The sequence below is a fragment of the Naegleria fowleri genome (assembly GCF_008403515.1).
Source record: "Naegleria fowleri strain ATCC 30894 chromosome Unknown tig61, whole genome shotgun sequence".
Lineage (NCBI taxonomy): Eukaryota > Heterolobosea > Eutetramitea > Acrasida > Naegleriidae > Naegleria > Naegleria fowleri.
The window spans coordinates 233572-249506 of record NW_025407993.1 but is presented as its reverse complement, the minus strand read 5'-3'; the positions used below and the strand labels follow the sequence as shown (position 1 = coordinate 249506).

At 35.6% G+C, this 15935-nt stretch overlaps 10 protein-coding genes across 10 annotated transcripts; 7 read left to right on the top strand and 3 right to left on the bottom strand.

Moving 5' to 3' along the window:
- Positions 1 to 142: 142 nt before the first annotated feature.
- On the top strand, positions 143 to 3290 carry FDP41_008455 (uncharacterized protein; the record flags this gene model as incomplete). Its single annotated transcript, XM_044712310.1, has 2 exons — positions 143 to 2392; positions 2595 to 3290. The coding sequence occupies 2 exons, from the start codon at positions 143 to 145 to the stop codon at positions 3288 to 3290; spliced, it is 2946 nt and encodes a 981-aa protein (XP_044557961.1).
- A 124-nt stretch (positions 3291 to 3414) lies between these two features.
- Positions 3415 to 4068, bottom strand: FDP41_008454 (uncharacterized protein; the record flags this gene model as incomplete). The annotated part of the gene is made up of 1 exon (XM_044712309.1): positions 3415 to 4068. One exon carries the CDS (start codon positions 4066 to 4068, stop codon positions 3415 to 3417), a length of 654 nt encoding a protein of 217 aa, XP_044557960.1.
- Positions 4069 to 4410: 342 nt separating this feature from the next.
- On the top strand, positions 4411 to 6033 carry FDP41_008453 (uncharacterized protein; the record flags this gene model as incomplete). Its single annotated transcript, XM_044712308.1, has 1 exon — positions 4411 to 6033. The coding sequence occupies one exon, from the start codon at positions 4411 to 4413 to the stop codon at positions 6031 to 6033; it is 1623 nt and encodes a 540-aa protein (XP_044557959.1).
- A 53-nt stretch (positions 6034 to 6086) lies between these two features.
- Positions 6087 to 8012, top strand: FDP41_008452 (uncharacterized protein; the record flags this gene model as incomplete). Its single annotated transcript, XM_044712307.1, has 1 exon — positions 6087 to 8012. The coding sequence occupies one exon, from the start codon at positions 6087 to 6089 to the stop codon at positions 8010 to 8012; it is 1926 nt and encodes a 641-aa protein (XP_044557958.1).
- A 67-nt stretch (positions 8013 to 8079) lies between these two features.
- On the top strand, positions 8080 to 9222 carry FDP41_008451 (uncharacterized protein; the record flags this gene model as incomplete). Its single annotated transcript, XM_044712306.1, has 2 exons — positions 8080 to 8880; positions 8953 to 9222. The coding sequence occupies 2 exons, from the start codon at positions 8080 to 8082 to the stop codon at positions 9220 to 9222; spliced, it is 1071 nt and encodes a 356-aa protein (XP_044557957.1).
- Positions 9223 to 9348: 126 nt separating this feature from the next.
- FDP41_008450 (uncharacterized protein) lies at positions 9349 to 10896 on the top strand (the record flags this gene model as incomplete). The annotated part of the gene is made up of 1 exon (XM_044712305.1): positions 9349 to 10896. The coding sequence occupies one exon, from the start codon at positions 9349 to 9351 to the stop codon at positions 10894 to 10896; it is 1548 nt and encodes a 515-aa protein (XP_044557956.1).
- A 40-nt stretch (positions 10897 to 10936) lies between these two features.
- Positions 10937 to 11609, bottom strand: FDP41_008449 (uncharacterized protein; the record flags this gene model as incomplete). Its single annotated transcript, XM_044712303.1, has 2 exons — positions 10937 to 11317; positions 11607 to 11609. 2 exons carry the CDS (start codon positions 11607 to 11609, stop codon positions 10937 to 10939), a joined length of 384 nt encoding a protein of 127 aa, XP_044557955.1.
- Positions 11610 to 11874: 265 nt separating this feature from the next.
- Positions 11875 to 12901, top strand: FDP41_008448 (uncharacterized protein; the record flags this gene model as incomplete). The annotated part of the gene is made up of 2 exons (XM_044712302.1): positions 11875 to 12750; positions 12863 to 12901. 2 exons carry the CDS (start codon positions 11875 to 11877, stop codon positions 12899 to 12901), a joined length of 915 nt encoding a protein of 304 aa, XP_044557954.1.
- A 27-nt stretch (positions 12902 to 12928) lies between these two features.
- FDP41_008447 (uncharacterized protein) lies at positions 12929 to 13633 on the top strand (the record flags this gene model as incomplete). Its single annotated transcript, XM_044712301.1, has 1 exon — positions 12929 to 13633. The coding sequence occupies one exon, from the start codon at positions 12929 to 12931 to the stop codon at positions 13631 to 13633; it is 705 nt and encodes a 234-aa protein (XP_044557953.1).
- Positions 13634 to 13682: 49 nt separating this feature from the next.
- Positions 13683 to 15743, bottom strand: FDP41_008446 (uncharacterized protein; the record flags this gene model as incomplete). The annotated part of the gene is made up of 1 exon (XM_044712300.1): positions 13683 to 15743. One exon carries the CDS (start codon positions 15741 to 15743, stop codon positions 13683 to 13685), a length of 2061 nt encoding a protein of 686 aa, XP_044557952.1.
- Between the last annotated feature and the right edge of the window lie 192 nt (positions 15744 to 15935).

Here is a 15935-nt window from a genome sequence, read left to right as displayed (position 1 = left end):
CCTTCGCTGTCAAGTTGCCAAAGTAGCTTTGTCGCTCTTACAAAAAAGACATGCACCAAAATTGGAAAGGATAATGCTGCGACGGTTCATGAAATCCAGAAAGATTCACCACAAAAAAATTTTCAAAAAAAACCATACCATCATGCAACCGTCAAAATGTTGGTCTTTTTCTCATTCCCTCTCTCCACCAACACTCATTCCCCTCATAACCTACATCCTCTTCTCACTTCTCTCAGTTTCCTTCATACCGAATCTCTATACATTTTCATCAGCAAAACTTGTCAAGTATTCATCCAGTGACCATTCCAAGAATCTTGGAATTATGAATGTCACCATTGAAGAACTCTCCATTCGAGAATACTATGAAGTCATCCGAGAATTTGATTGGAATGTATCAAACAACACACCAAAATCTTATTATCATATCATTCATATTCGATCCCATCAAATTGCTGTGACTCCAAAACCATTCATCACTTTCAATACGAGTGGAGTGAAAGATTCCGATATGGACAATTATTATGACACTCTTTTGACCAGGTTCGAAGAGATTGAAAATCCCTATGAGATGCTCAGATTCTTGTCGTCCTTTGCGAAAAACTTTGTAGAACCTCAAGCATGTTGTAGTGCCGATGATGATGGTATGATGGTTGGATGGACCTATACGGAGGATTATTTTGCAAGACATAATTGGAGTATGACACTTGGAGTTAGTGACTTTGAATGGGTGTCACCTTATTCCAAGATGAATAAGTATTCAATCTATTCAAATGATCATCCCAATAATATTGTTAATAGTTTTGATCATACTATTAAAAGAAGAGTGCATGAAGAATTATGGAAGACTCATGCCGAGAAGACACAATCGACTCATTCAGCAAATGGAGTGAATATCAAACAAAAGAAAACCTCTCTAAGTGGAGCCAATTTTAATGTGAAATTGGGAGAGACACATTGGTTATTGGATCAATATTGGGCCAGTCGTTCAGCAATTGCCATGGAAATTGATTTGTTGGATCACTTGTTTTTAAATTTAAAGAATAATTTGTATTTACACACTTCAAAAATGAACAACTCCTTGACATTGGATGAATTACAAAAATTCCCATTTAATGACATGTTCAAAGCCATCCCAACAGAAGGTGTCAAGTCGATACTCGTTTTGAAAACATCCTTTCCAGTGGACCTCTCAGCCAACATCACACAAACATTCACACCGGAACAAATTGATGAAATTTCGGGAGTGATTCAAGAAGACATTATGAATATTGTGAACACTCTTGAAACTTTTAAAGTCCATTACCCAGATTGTAAAATTCTCAATTCAACTGCTACACACGATATGAGAAATTATCACATTGCCCTAATTCGACTCATTATGGGTTTTGGATGGATCAATACCAAACAATATCTCTCAATCGTTGTTTATTTGGCGCACATCAATGCTGACGTCTATCATGGAGCATTTGAGGCACCCTTCACTTCCTATACAAATTATTTCTATTGGAAGGCAATGAAAAAATTATATGAGAATGGATATTTGGATACTGTGATCAATTCACCTGAATTTGACGTTGGTTTTAACACATCCGCTCCATTCTGTTCCAAACATTTAGTGTCACTTTTCATGCTGTGGAGACAATATGCTCAGTATATAATTTCAGAAAGATTCACACCAACAACATGTTTTAGTTCTTATAATTCCTATCTCTCCATGTATCACTATAATTATGTGGATGCCTATGGATACTTTATTTATAAGGATGTTATGCTTTACTTGATTGTTTTTGTAGGAATAATTTTCTATATTGGACTATTTTTGACCTATTTCATTAACAGAAAGACTGGAAATATTACGGTGAGAAGAAGATTCTTATTACCATTCGTTGGACCACTCTGTTTTATGGCTCTTCCTATTTACTTTATTGAACCTGTTTGGAATAATCAGTATATTGACATCTTTCGATCAAAATCATCATTTTCAGTGACTGGAATTTATCCAAACTTTTTCATTTCACTATTTTTTGCAACCTACAGTGTGACCGTATTGAGATTTTATTATTTAAAGAATTTATATTGGATCATGAACAAAATGGGCACTAGTAAGACAAGTTCCAAAAACATGAAATTTCACAAAATTATGGTCTCCAAACCAGCCTCAATTGTTTCAACAATAATTGTCACCATTTTTGTGTTTGGATGTTGGCTCGCTTATTATTTTAATGTTTATGGAAGTACGGACGTTCAAAGCATTTCAGCCTATAATACTCAATTAGAAATGCTTTTATTGGTTCCATTCGCATCATTGGTGATTCTACTTTCTCTCATTTGTATTGTATGTCTTGTGGTGGATTTAGTTGCCAATCGAAAGAAAGTGCAACAACAAGGATTTGTAAGTTTTTGTTCTTTAATTCTGAATGTGAAATTTTAAATTCACCATTCATTGTGTGAAATTAAAATTGTTCCTGCCCTATTCATCCAACCATTCTGTGAAATGAAACTCCCTGGAATCATATTCACAATGATTATTTAACATCCTGTCATGTAAAATTTGGACCTTTCTTGTAACATTTCGAAACATGAAAACTTTTCAGAAAAAGTTTTTCCTTGATGATCCCTTCTACTTGAGAATTGATTTGGCCTTCATGTTTGTCGTGGCAGCACTCGCTTGTTTCATTTATTTGGGCCTTGGATCAGAAACCACACAAGCTTCAAAAGCTCTTTTATTTATTCTTCTTGTGATTTGTTATTTGGTTGTGGGTGGAAATGTGATCATTTATGAACTGACCATGTCTCTCTTGTATTTCATACGATATGGATCCTCCAAATATACTCGATTGCAATCAGAAAGTCATCGAAAACCATTATTTGAAATTCTCATTACAGATCCAACATTTCGAAAAATGTTTCGAGAATATTCCACAAGTGAATATGCAGTAGAGAATTTACAAATGTATGAAGAATTGGAAAAATTGGAAAAGAATTCTCCATATGTGAGTTTGGAAGACTTGCAATATATTGAGGAGCAATTTATGAAACGATTTTCTCCTTTTGAAGTGAATATTTCAGCATCAGCTCGAAAACAATTTAATGAATTGTTGGAAAGAGCCCAAAATACTCGAGATTATGAATACTCATCACAAGTGTTATTTAGTGACTTGAAGAATGCATTGCATGGTCAAATAATGCTCAATATTATGGATACTTTTTCTAGAAAGGAATTAACATCAGAATTTAAGAAATGGAAAGAAACTAAGGATTTACAAAAAGAAATTGAACTAGGCCAATAATTTTTGAATTACTCTCCAAACCGTCGTGGTGTTTTTTTGATCCTCTCTTTGCCACAGTTCATTCTAAACCAACAATATTTCGAGCTCCAAATATGTACATATTTGTGTGAAGATCACACAAAACTTAAAAATCAAGCTCAAAATGTGTACATCCTTCTTTTTCACAAATTTCCATAAATCCCATCTTTTTATACAACTCGACAGATTCCATCCATGGAGTGTCTGTTTCGACCACAATTTTACGAACAAGCAATTTGTGAGGTTGCAACAAGGTTTCAATTTTTTCACACACTTTTTTCAACACACGAGATGATGATGACTCATCTCTCATCGTAGGTTCGATTGTTGGAACAGCAATTTGTTTTGCCACATTCATTAAATGTGAAATTATTTGTGAAGCATAACCTCTTCGTCTAAATTCTTTCAACACAGAAACTCGTTCAATTCTAAAACAATATTGATTTTCATTTCCGAAATAGTTAAAATCAAGTGAAAGGCCACCTGTTGCAATCATTATTAATTGGTTGTTGTTGTTGTTGGTGGTGATGTCTGTTCGATTCAACAATCTCTCTTCGGTGGTGGTAGTGGTGTCAAGATCTTTTGAATGGACAAATCCAACACAAAAATAGAGAAACGCTTCTTGTAATTGATTCAAATCAGGATTAAAAGATTCATCAAAATTTTCCTCTCCAAAACGTTCCTTTAATCCTTTCACAATGATTTCCTTTGCACGTTGATGAGTATTTGGAGTCAAGGATTCAATTTGAAGAAGAGACATTTTTTCAGTTTTGATTTTTTGTCAACTTTCGGTCACAATCTTCATGATTACAACAATCATGTTGTGGATGGCAATGGTTTTTTTCCAAATCCTTGTTGAGTGCTTTTTGATATGCCTGTGAATATATATTACGTGCAAGTGTTCTCAAACATATTTTAAGAGCAATTCTCAATTACTTTTACTAACTATGAAAAAATATTTTCTTGATTCAATTACCATTGTTCAAATGTCCTTATTTGGATTTTTTGAGTGCTCGCCCAAACTCAGAAAAAAAATTGCTGCACTACTACCCCATCAGGCTCCTCCTCTCACACCTCGCCGTCTGTTGTTATATACTCCGATATGACCTCCATCAATGACATCGATGCAGTAATGGCATCCTCAAGGCTCGAATTTCCTTTTAATCATCTCAACCCAAATATAACCGGTCCTTATAACTCGAGTATGTACGTTGGGGACTGTTTGAAAATAGACCCCGATGGACGGCCTTACATATCATGGATGTACGATGTTATGGGAGAATGTGTACACAGTGGTTTGGAACAAGCCTCATTCTATGTTGGTTTACTCAGTCTTGTTTTATATTTATTTGGTGGTATTCCTCAAGTGATAACAACTTTTCGGAAAGGTCATGCAGATGGTCTTTCGGTAGTAACTCTCGCACAATGGATGATTGCGGACGGAAGTAATCTGATAGGGGCTGCCTTAACAGGCCAATTATTTACACAAATTTTATTGGCTGCTTACTTTGTTTTAATGGATTTTATTTTCATTGGACAATACATCTTTTATAATTCAAGAAAGTTGTGGAGGAAGCATGTTCAAAAGAAGAAGGACTTTGGATCACCCTCATCCTCTTCAAAACCAACCCATGATGGTCTTCAAGAAATAATAACTGTTACAGACAAACTTCATTCAGAAACTCTCGATGAGCATCCATTTGAAATAACGGATGTAACGAAAAGGAAAGAAGTTTTAGAAGGGATACATATATCAGGAGATGTCAGTGCAAGAGTTGGTGTTGGTGCTAGCGTTGGTGCATCAGCATTAATGCCAGCACATTTGCATTATCAGGCAGAGGATGAAGAATCATCGTCTGACACAAATTCACCAATCACTGGAGAAAATGTTCAAGTTGACTTTGAGGTGCCCAATCCACGAACTACCACAACAGTGCACCATCCTGAAATCACCACAACAGTGGAACTTTCAAGACAATCTCATCAATCCACCTCATCCACCTCTCAAACCTCAACTCTACCTCAATTTCCAACGTCGGACTCTGAGAACACTTCCAACAATGCCTCCAACACAAAACTCTATTCCTTCTCCACATTCTTTATAGTTTTCACGATTTTGATCATACTGTCGTGTTCCATGTACCAATTTTCGACATCTTTCAAACAAACCATAGATACCATCCAACCTTTACACAGGAAAATTGGAAGAAAATTGTTGTCAACAACAGATGTCTCGGAAATAGTTCAAGACTCTTCATCAACTCAAAAGGATCACAACGCTCGTGAATTTCCACCTCAGAAACCATACGCCATCGTGGGATATGTTATTGGTTGTGTTTCCACAGTATGTTACATGGGCTCAAGAATTGCCCAAATTATTAACAATTTTCGAAGAGGATCAACTGAAGGAATGAATCCTGTGTTATTCATTTGCTCGGTAGTGGGCAATCTATTTTATTCACTGAGTATTTTCCTTTTCAGTATTGATTCATCGTATTTATGCTCGAAGATACCTTGGTTAACCAGTAGTTTAGGCAATCAATTTCTTGACTACACCATTCTTAGTCAATTTGTTTTTTACACTTACTTTAAAAAGAAAAAACGAAATTCTAAAGACAAGGATATTGAAATGTTGACCACCAACACAGACGTTGCCAAGATATATGCTCCAATTAATCAAGAGGACCATGATCTTGCAAAAGATGCAACATCAGTCAAACAATAAAAAAGTGACAAGTTGCAAAGCGATCGTTGTGACCATCTTCCATCATCAAAAAAATGTCTTCATCTCAACAACGGGTTTCAGCCAAGTCTTTCAGTCACTTTGAGAAGAATCTCAAAATATTGGAGGAGAGTTTGAACAAAAGTGAGCAAATTAAAGACCAAATTGTAAATATATTGGATCGGTTTGAATCCCGATTTTCAAAACTTGAGCAGGAAATGACAACAATGAACGAAAGAATTGATGTGCTAAAGGTTGCTCATGATAATATTGATAAAACAATTAAAAGTGTTGATTCTACTCTGGAGAAATATAACCGACCACAAGCATTTGAGAAGAGGCTAGAAAAAGGAGTCATGAATGATTTGGAAGGATTTCTCGCTGCAATGAAACAAAACGATGATACCATCAATTTCTTTTCAAAGCACAGCAACTATAAAGGAGCCGATAAGTTAGAAGACAAGTGTCGATCATTGAGACAAAAGGCCATTCAAATATTGGAACAAGAATTTCAGAATATTTTGCAAAATGTTGGAGCAAAATCTGTGGTGATGGATCCATTCCGATATCGGAAAGAAGATTTGGAGAGGGATGATTTCGATTTAACTAATGATTTAATTCCTCCAGACAAGGTTGAACAACTCGCTTTGATTTCTCAACGGTTGGAAAGCAAGATTGTTATTAGAAAAACTTATATTCAATTGAGATCCAAGTTGATCAACTCTGCTCTAAATGTATTAATTCCCGAGAAAAAAGACAAAACTGCTATTCAAGTAGCCAGCAATTTGAATGCCATCAAACAATTGAAAAAGAAGGATGATGATATGATTCTGAGTCAGAAATACTACAAGAAAGGATCACATCCATTTATCTTTTACATGAATTTTTACTTGAAGCTATTAGAATCTGAAAGGAAGATTTGCATGAAGGTTGTTGGTGTTGATTTTCAGAAAAATCAAATATATGGAGATGTCATTTCACCAAGTTTGAAAATCTTCAAAGACCAAGCAGAAGACTTGGCTGAGAAGAACAGAACCAGCGAAAAGGTGTTCGTACTGCTAGACATTTTGGAAAACTTTGAAAACAAACTTCTTAAAAACTTTGAAGAAGTATTGTCACACACACAACACTTGGAGGCATTCCGTAGCTTGAGCGAAACCTTTAAGAATAATATTAATGACCTTCTGTCGGAGTTCCATAGAAATATCCACACAAATCAAATCAAAGGATCCACAGATGGTGTGGTGCATCAAGCCACAAGCAATGCATTTTCTTTTATGAGAAGGCTTCTCGAATATCCATCCATTGAAAACATACTTAAAGAGAAGAGATTTGACAAGGATCGAACATTTACATATACCGAAGTCAAAACATATTTTGGGAAATACTTACTTCAACTATTAGATGCAGTAGAACATAACATTGAGGAAAAGAAAAAGCAATATGGAACAAAGCAGAAGAGTTTAGCTGCTCTTTTTGTACTGAACAACCATTACTACATTTTCAAGAATCTACAAGATCAAAACATTAAGAAACATGTCCCAGAAGCTAAACAGCGAGAATACAAGAAACTGAAAGACGACGATATTAATACGTATATAACCGCAACATGGGATGACACATTGTCTGTCTTTAAGGATCAAGAAAAGCTTAAACCAGACAAGAACGGCAAATATCCAAAGAAAGAAATTAAGAAACGTTTCTCAAAGTTTAATGAACAACTCAAAGAAATTCATACTATCCAAAGAACGTATTGTATTCGAGATATTGAGCTCAAGGAACAACTTCGTGAAAGGACAAGAGAGGAAGTACTTCCACCCTACACTCAATTTGTAGAACAATTTCGAAATGTGGATTTCACAAGCAACAAGAGCAAATATATTTCTTATACAGAAGCCACTATTAGCCAAATGATTGATCAATTCTTTGATGAAGAGAGGAACATGGACGACGACGATGACATGTCTTCAACTTTTGAATAAAGCACGTGTTCATTCGTACAATTTCATTCGGAAAGTTAATGCTTCCTCACTGCGAGCTTTAAAAAAAATGAATATTCAACAACGTGTGGTGCGAGTGGCAGAGCCTATCACTCAGTCAGCTTCTGATTTATACATTGATTCCGATTATCCAATACCAACATTTTCAAGCAATACAACTGCAGTGCCTCAAGCATTGATCAAGGTGTACTATACTGCTCTAAATAGAGCTGATATTGCCCAACGGAATGGAAAGTATCCTCCACCTCCAGGAAGCAGTACCATACTAGGCTTGGAAGTATCGGGTCATATTGAAAAATTTAGCACAAACAATCACGAGGAAAATGGGTTTAAAGTGGGAGATCGAGTGATGGCTCTTGTAGAAGGTGGAGGATATTCGGAATTTTGCATTGCTCCAGTCACACAATTGTTTCATTGTCCAAATGAATTAAGCTTGAAAGAGGCTGCGGGCATACCTGAAGCATTTCTTACTGCATTTCAGTGCTTTTTTAAAATTGGAAAATTACATCATAGAACAGGAGGTCTTAATGTGCTTATCCATGCCGGAGCAAGCGGTGTCGGTCTCGCTTTGATACAGCTCTGTAAACTCAGTGGATTGTGTTCGAATATTTGTGTCACATGTGGAAGCAACGAAAAAGGAGAGTACTGCAAAACATTTGGTGCCACTCATTATGTGAATTACAAGGAGTATCCAAAATGGAGTGAAAAATTGTCAGAATTATTGACAGAAAAAAGTGAAGTAGTTCCTCTTATTGACTATATTTTAGATCCTATTGGAGGAAATCATTATCTTGAACAGGACGTTCTAATTGCAAGACTAGATGCTGTAATCATTGGTATTGCTTCAATGGTAAGTTAAATTGAAGGAAATGAGTTTATATTGTATAATCATTGAATTGAATCATTGAAAACTATATTTTAGGGAGGAATGTCTGCAAACATTGACCTTTCTCAAATGCTGAGAAAAAGACTTACCATTCAATACAGCACGCTTCGAAACAGATCTCCACAATATAAGGCTGAACTTTTCACAGAATTCCAAAATTACATTAAGGACGCCTTTGTCACAAAAAAGCTGGTTGCTAATATTGATTGTGTTTTCAAAATGGAAGATGTCAGACAAGCTCACGAATACATGGAACAAAACAAAAACAATGGCAAAATTATCCTCGAAATAAGACACGAAGAGTGAAATTGAGTTACTAATGAAGGAGATGTCAAACGTAATGTACATTCAACATCAAACCTGACACTACAATGTAAAATCCAGAGTTGATCATGCACAAATTTTCATTATTTATATTCAAATTTAAAAAAAATGTCCAACAACAAGAAAACAGAGAATGGAGAGTTTCCTTCATTGCCCCAACAAGACAGGTCATTCAAACAAATTGGCGATGCCATTGGGCATATTCCTGTAAAATTTGCAAAGAAAAAGGGAGGAGGAACATCGGGCCAACAATTCCACAGCCACAAGCCTTCCGCTCAACATTCTCAACCACAATCACAAAGAAATGATCTTTCCGATAAAGCCTATGAAAATTTAAGTCGTATTAACAAAAAATTTGAATTTGCAGATTTGTTGAAGAACAATAGAGTTCTTACAAACTGTACTTGTTGTGGAAAAATTATCACAGCAGAAGGCTTCGGACCTTGTCCTTTTTGTCAAACAAATATTACACCAGAAGCTGTTACACAATATTATAATTCAGCCGATGATTTCAATCTTTCTAAAAACAAGAAGGAAAACGAAGATTATTTAAAAGCATTAGAATTGCGAAATCGATTGTTACGATGGGATGAAAATTATTCTCAAACAACAGCAGTCATTGATGAGCAAGCTGCTGAATATGGTAATTCATCGACATCAAAAGACATTTGGCTTTCTGACTCAGAAAAAAAGCAACGTGAGAAAATTGAAGAAAGGATTAAAGAGTTGAAGGAACAATTGAAAAATAGAAGCGGTCCTCTCAGATACACTTTTGATTTTGCTGGAAAAAGAATTCTTTTGGATGAATCTCATCAAATTGAAACTCAAAAGGAAATTGATAGGTTAATGGAAAGCCTCAAAGTGACAATCCCCAAGAGCAATATTTCACAAACAGAAAATATAAACGTTATAACGAGAGAAGGATCATCCGTAGGAACTCAAAGATCTGCATTATTGGACGTCACTAAACTTAAATATATCGAATCGAAGGAAAAGAAGAACAAACCAAACGTTCTCTCAGTCAACGAAGGCAAATCTGGTGGAGTTGTACAAAACCAATATTACATTGAAGATGACGAACCAGCATGTGATATTTCTTCTGATAGCATCACATGTGGTGGTGGAGTATCAGACACGATTGATGGTTTTGAACCTATCATTCAATACTGTGAACCAATTAGCACACATGAGGATGATCAAGGTTTTTGTCTTTCCATGCATCAACCTTGGTGTTCATTACTTGTTTATGGTATTAAAAGACATGAAGGAAGATCATGGAATACATCTCATCGAGGAAGGTTGTGGATTGCAAGTACTGCTGAGAAGCCAACTGATGAAAGCATTCAAGAACTTGAAACTTACTACAAGACCACCTTTAACAGAACACAGGGTTATCCCAAACACTATCCAACAAGTGTGATTGTTGGTTGCGTGGATGTTATTGATTGCGTGTCGAGTGAGGAGTATCGAGAAAAGTTTCCAAGTGAGGAACAAGAATCTGATTCTGATTATGTCTTTATTTGTGCCAATCCGCGCAGACTCTTTCTTCCTTATCCAATCTCAGGAAAGCCCAAGATTTACAAGTTGACCAAGGAACAATTAGAAGCTTGTCAACTCGGTCTTAAACCTTTGCCTCCGTCGACTTTCCATCAATAAAGAAATCAGTAAATTTAGCTAGGTAGTTTATTATATGATTTTAAACAATAATACGTTCAATAGCATCCTTCAAACTGTTGACTTGCTTCTTCAAAGCAGCATTGTTGTCGTTATTTATCACTGTTGCACTAATAACTTCTCGGGAGATTCCACAAGCACGTCCTAAAGCAGTCTTACTTTTCACAAAACAATATGGAATGTTCTTATCTTCACATAATACTGGGAGATGCATCAAAATTTCAATTGGCTCAGCATCAGCAGCCAAGATGACAAAGGAAGCGATACCTCTATTCACAGCCTTTGTAACTTCGTTGGCTCCTCTCTTGACTTGGTTGTAATTGTGAGCGCTCTGTATTAAATCAAGAATTGAAACAGTGAGATCATCATCTGCAAGTGGGTATGCTTTTGGGTTTACTTCTGCCTGTTGATGATAAAAAGAGTAAAGGATTTGAATGAGGTGTAGGAGAAATTATAGTTGAAGAGTCAACATTTGAACATAGGAACAGCAGCAATTCCGTTCATCATATGACGAGTGTGGATGTCATTGAGTGGTTGTTGTTATTATTATTATTATCAACAAAAATTCAAAGAAACGGAATTCAATCATCCGAGTATTACATGTTCAACATCAACAACAAGCAAAAACATTTAGAATATCAAATGATGATGACCAAACTCTTCGAACACACACGCGGCCATTACGAACATACCATTGTTGAGTCTTTTGATATTTTTTTGTATTCAAAAAATTGTTGAATTTTGAGCAAACAAACCAAGCATGGCATTCATTGCTCGTACGTCCACTTCTTTTCGGTCCTTTCAAACCAACAACAAGCTGGAAACACAAGTGGATTTCTCGTATGCATTCCACTACTTTCCACGGAATGGGTAACATCAAGAATGATCTTTCTCTTTGTCAGGTCAATCCGTGGAACAAGAGAAAGCACATCCCCACGCCATATTTAGACGAACAAAAAAATGAAAAAAAATGACCAGAAGAATACCATGTTAGGAAGAGAAACGCCTAGCTACAAACAAGCCTTGCAATCAGCAGGTAATTCCTCGAGTAGTGGATCAAGTAATTCTACCAGCAGTGGAGGCACCTCTGGTTCTTCAACAACATTTCATTCTTCCGGTGTCAATAGACCAAACTCACAACAAACAACTCACACCAACAATCAACAACAACAACAGCACCATCATCATCATCATAACAGAAATGTACATCACAAATCGAAACCAACAACCGCTTCGAGCTCAACTTCTATTGTTGGTTCTAATCAAACCGATGTATCAACCACCAATACTCCATCAGCCCCTTTACTAACATTGGATAATACCGATGTTGGCAATCATGTGGTTTTAAGATTACATCCAGGCCAAAATATTTTGGAAGGAGAGGTATTTGCTTTTGATCCTGATTTGGGTTTTCTTGCTCTATTCATCAATGAAGGAAAACATGCTTCATCAACACGAAAGAACTTTAGAATTATTAGAGTAGGCTCCATTGTTGAAGTTGTATCAAACACAAAGGCCACTCATATTAGTCAATCAGGATCAGTGTCGGAAAAGTTTTTGGATACAGTTCCATTCGCGGATACATCTATTCCATTGCCAGAGGTGGATAGTGAGGAAATCATGAGACGAGAGGAAATGGCCATCCATGAGAGAAGAGAAAGATTAGGTTCTAATGTGTCATCAGAGGCTCAAGCTATATTCGATAATCTGTCAAAGACTTTACCTTGTAAATGGAGAGGAAAGGATATTCTAGTCATGGACAGTGTTATTGTTCCACCCTATGGACTTGATAACGTTTCTGGCCCAGCAGCAGAACGAAAACGTGTACAAAATTTCGTAAGTATTTGATGATCTCACACATCGGATCACCATCTAACAACATGGCTCAATTAATCGCTGTTATTATGATAATCTATTTAAATTGGATCACAATTTTTCATTATTACAGTTGCAAAAAGCATTGGAAAAGATTAAGTCAAATAAATAATAAATTATCAATGATGACAATAAAAAAATGAAAAACTCATCACAAAACAAACACAACAACACACAAAAGAATAGTTCAACTCAATCGGAGGAAAACTCTGTGAGTCCCAACTTTATTAAAGGTGAAGACAATACAAAAGAATTATATGCCAAGTGCTGTTTATTTTGGAAAAAGTTAGGAACTGAATTCTCGGAGTGGTGGACAAAATCCTTATCGGAAAGCAATAGAAAAGAAATATTACTGCAGGTTTCTCCAACAATGAAAGAAGAGCCTCCTCTTGATAAACATGACTACGAATTTACTGACCATTTAGTTCCCGAATTATTTTGGAAGGAATTATCACACAATGAAAATGCTTTAATTTCTTTGTGTTCTATTTACTGCGTATTGCCATTAGAAAAGATTGAAGACATTGAATACAAACGAATGTATGCAGCAAAAGACATTACATTCAAGAATGTTCAGCTGCCCTATGGTAAATTAACTGCGTATCATGATGGAAAATTCTTCACTTTAAAGAAAGATGCTTCTTTCTTGGAAGCCCAAAGGTTTATGGCAATAGTGACATTGTGTGATGCAAATACGTTTTTCTTGGTTCATCAGAGATTATCTTTGTTATTTTTGACAATTGGACTGATCATGGATGAGTTTTTCGAGAAGAAAGGAGACATTGGTGAACAATTAAGGGCTGAACTTGAGAAGGAAATATCACAACAGCAGTCAAAAAAGTAGAAATATCATCATGAATGAAAATTTGAGTAATTTTATAGCGTAAATCACCTTAGAGCAGCTTGTGAGTAAAACAGTTACTTCGTTCATCGTAGTGGAGTGGCAATAGAAGTTCTTTTCCAACAAGCATGTTATTATTGGTCATGATTATTGCTTTTGAATCTGGGTTCTTGGTTTCAACAAATACAGCTAGACAAGTCATTAGACGATGAATTTGGTGGGAAATAAGGCAAAAATGCTCAATATTCTGCGGATCATCTGCCTGATAAATATGCTCGTCGTTAAATTCAGAGACGAATGAATAATTAACATCTTTTTCAATTTGGTATAATGCAGAGCTAGAAGCTGATGTTTCATGTCGTATTTGTTCCACAGCTGAATCAATTTCGATAATGGTTCTAAACTCTTCAGGAATACTATCCAATTCATTACCATCAATTGCTGGCTCTAATTGGGTTAGTTTTCTGAAATGAGGTGCTTTCAAAGGATAATCAGTGACATCAATGTAAATCTCAACTTCAAAAAGGTACTTGTCAACTCGAATTGTTGAAATATAGGTCAACGAGGTATAATCGCTAAATATTTGTTTGGCAGATTCAAGTTTTGGAGAAACAGGCAAACAAGATGGAAATTCACTTCTCAGTTCAAGGTTATCAAATGATTTAAGTTGATGCAGCAAGTATCTCTTTGCCTTTTGTTTGTACTTGAAAAAGTTCAAAATATAATGGAGAGAATACTCCTTATCTTCTTCTGGTTTGTTTCCTTTGGCTTGATCGCTATTAGGCATTCTCATAGGAATAAACTCTAGTCCACAAATCTTTTGAAGCCATCGATATGGTCTTCCTCTCTCGAAATTGCGGAAATCATAGTCAGACATTACACTAATATTTGGTGAAAAAGCTCCATCATCACCTGGTATCAATGTTGGAAGAACAGAAGTAGCACTCTTTGCCTCATTGACAACTACTAGATTGCTCTTATGAAGATAACCAAATTCAATCAAGAGTTTTTTGTTGGTGTCTATGGTATCAGGTGGATGCAAGTTGTAAGAACCGATCTCGTCGTTTCGGCTTGCTGTTAACTTACCATAAATTTTGAGGTGCACTCTCAGCTGAATATAAAGTGGAAACAAGGCAAATGATTCATTACTTGAATCGGCAGGCTTTAGCTTTTTCTTTTTGGGCTCTCCATTTAATTCCTCTGCTATAGAACTATCTGTTAAAACTGTAGAGTTTTCAAGATCGTCCCATTCTTGCTTCGCTCTCTCTGTATCTCCAACAATGGACAATAATATCGTGTTGTCACATGTCTGTTTATATTCCATAAGTTTGTTATATAGAATGAAAAGAGGAGTTGGTAATTGTTTGAGTAAATCAATTTCTTCAGCTGTAAACCAATCTGAATATTTGTGTTTAAGCGGATTAATTGCTGGTTCAAATTGAAGCATTGTCTTTTTGATTGTAGCGAGATTTTTAGGAATATTGTTGATATATTTCTCAATATTATATTGCTCTTGTTTGATCTTTTCTTGTTCTGATTTCAATTGTTCGATATCTTTTTCTAGAGACTCCCGTTCTTCAAGCTCAAACTTTAAACGGTTCATCATTAATTGATGCTGCTTGCTCATAACCTCTTCTTGATTGGTACTTCCTTTTCCTTTCAGTTGTTCTAGTTCCGCTAACACTTGTGTATAACTCTTTGGTGCTTTTTTAGCAAAGTATTCTTCATTTGGAAGATCAATTTCCACATGTCTCGAATAATAGTTCTTGGAAATGGCAATATCTCGTCGGAAGTATTTAGCCTCGCATGAAATATTGTTATACTCCAAAAGAGGGAGCTCCATTTCTTTTTTCCTTTCAACTCTCAAATCATTCATCCTCTTTTGAAATAAATTAATTTGGATTTGTAGTGCTTGAAGTTCTAATAATTGAGCATATCCTTTCATAAATTCTTTCTCTCTCTCCTTTTCATTTCCGATCAATTCTTCTACTTTCATCTTTCGAATATTTTCCTTCATCAATTTACATTTTGCCTGAAATTGTTGCATCAAATTCTCTATCGGATTAAAAAAGAATGTCGATGATGATGAAGGCGAAGGATTGCTTGGTTGCATTTTTTAATTTTATTTCATGGTTTGGATTGTTCCATCAACATGATGAAGGAAAAGACGGTGAATGGCCAGAGTCAATTCCTATTCTTTAATCATTGAATAATAATATTATTATTATTATTATTAATCAACAATATTATTCCTCGTTGCCAGGTTGGTTTCTTTAATTGTGAAACAACTCCCCAATAAAAAAAT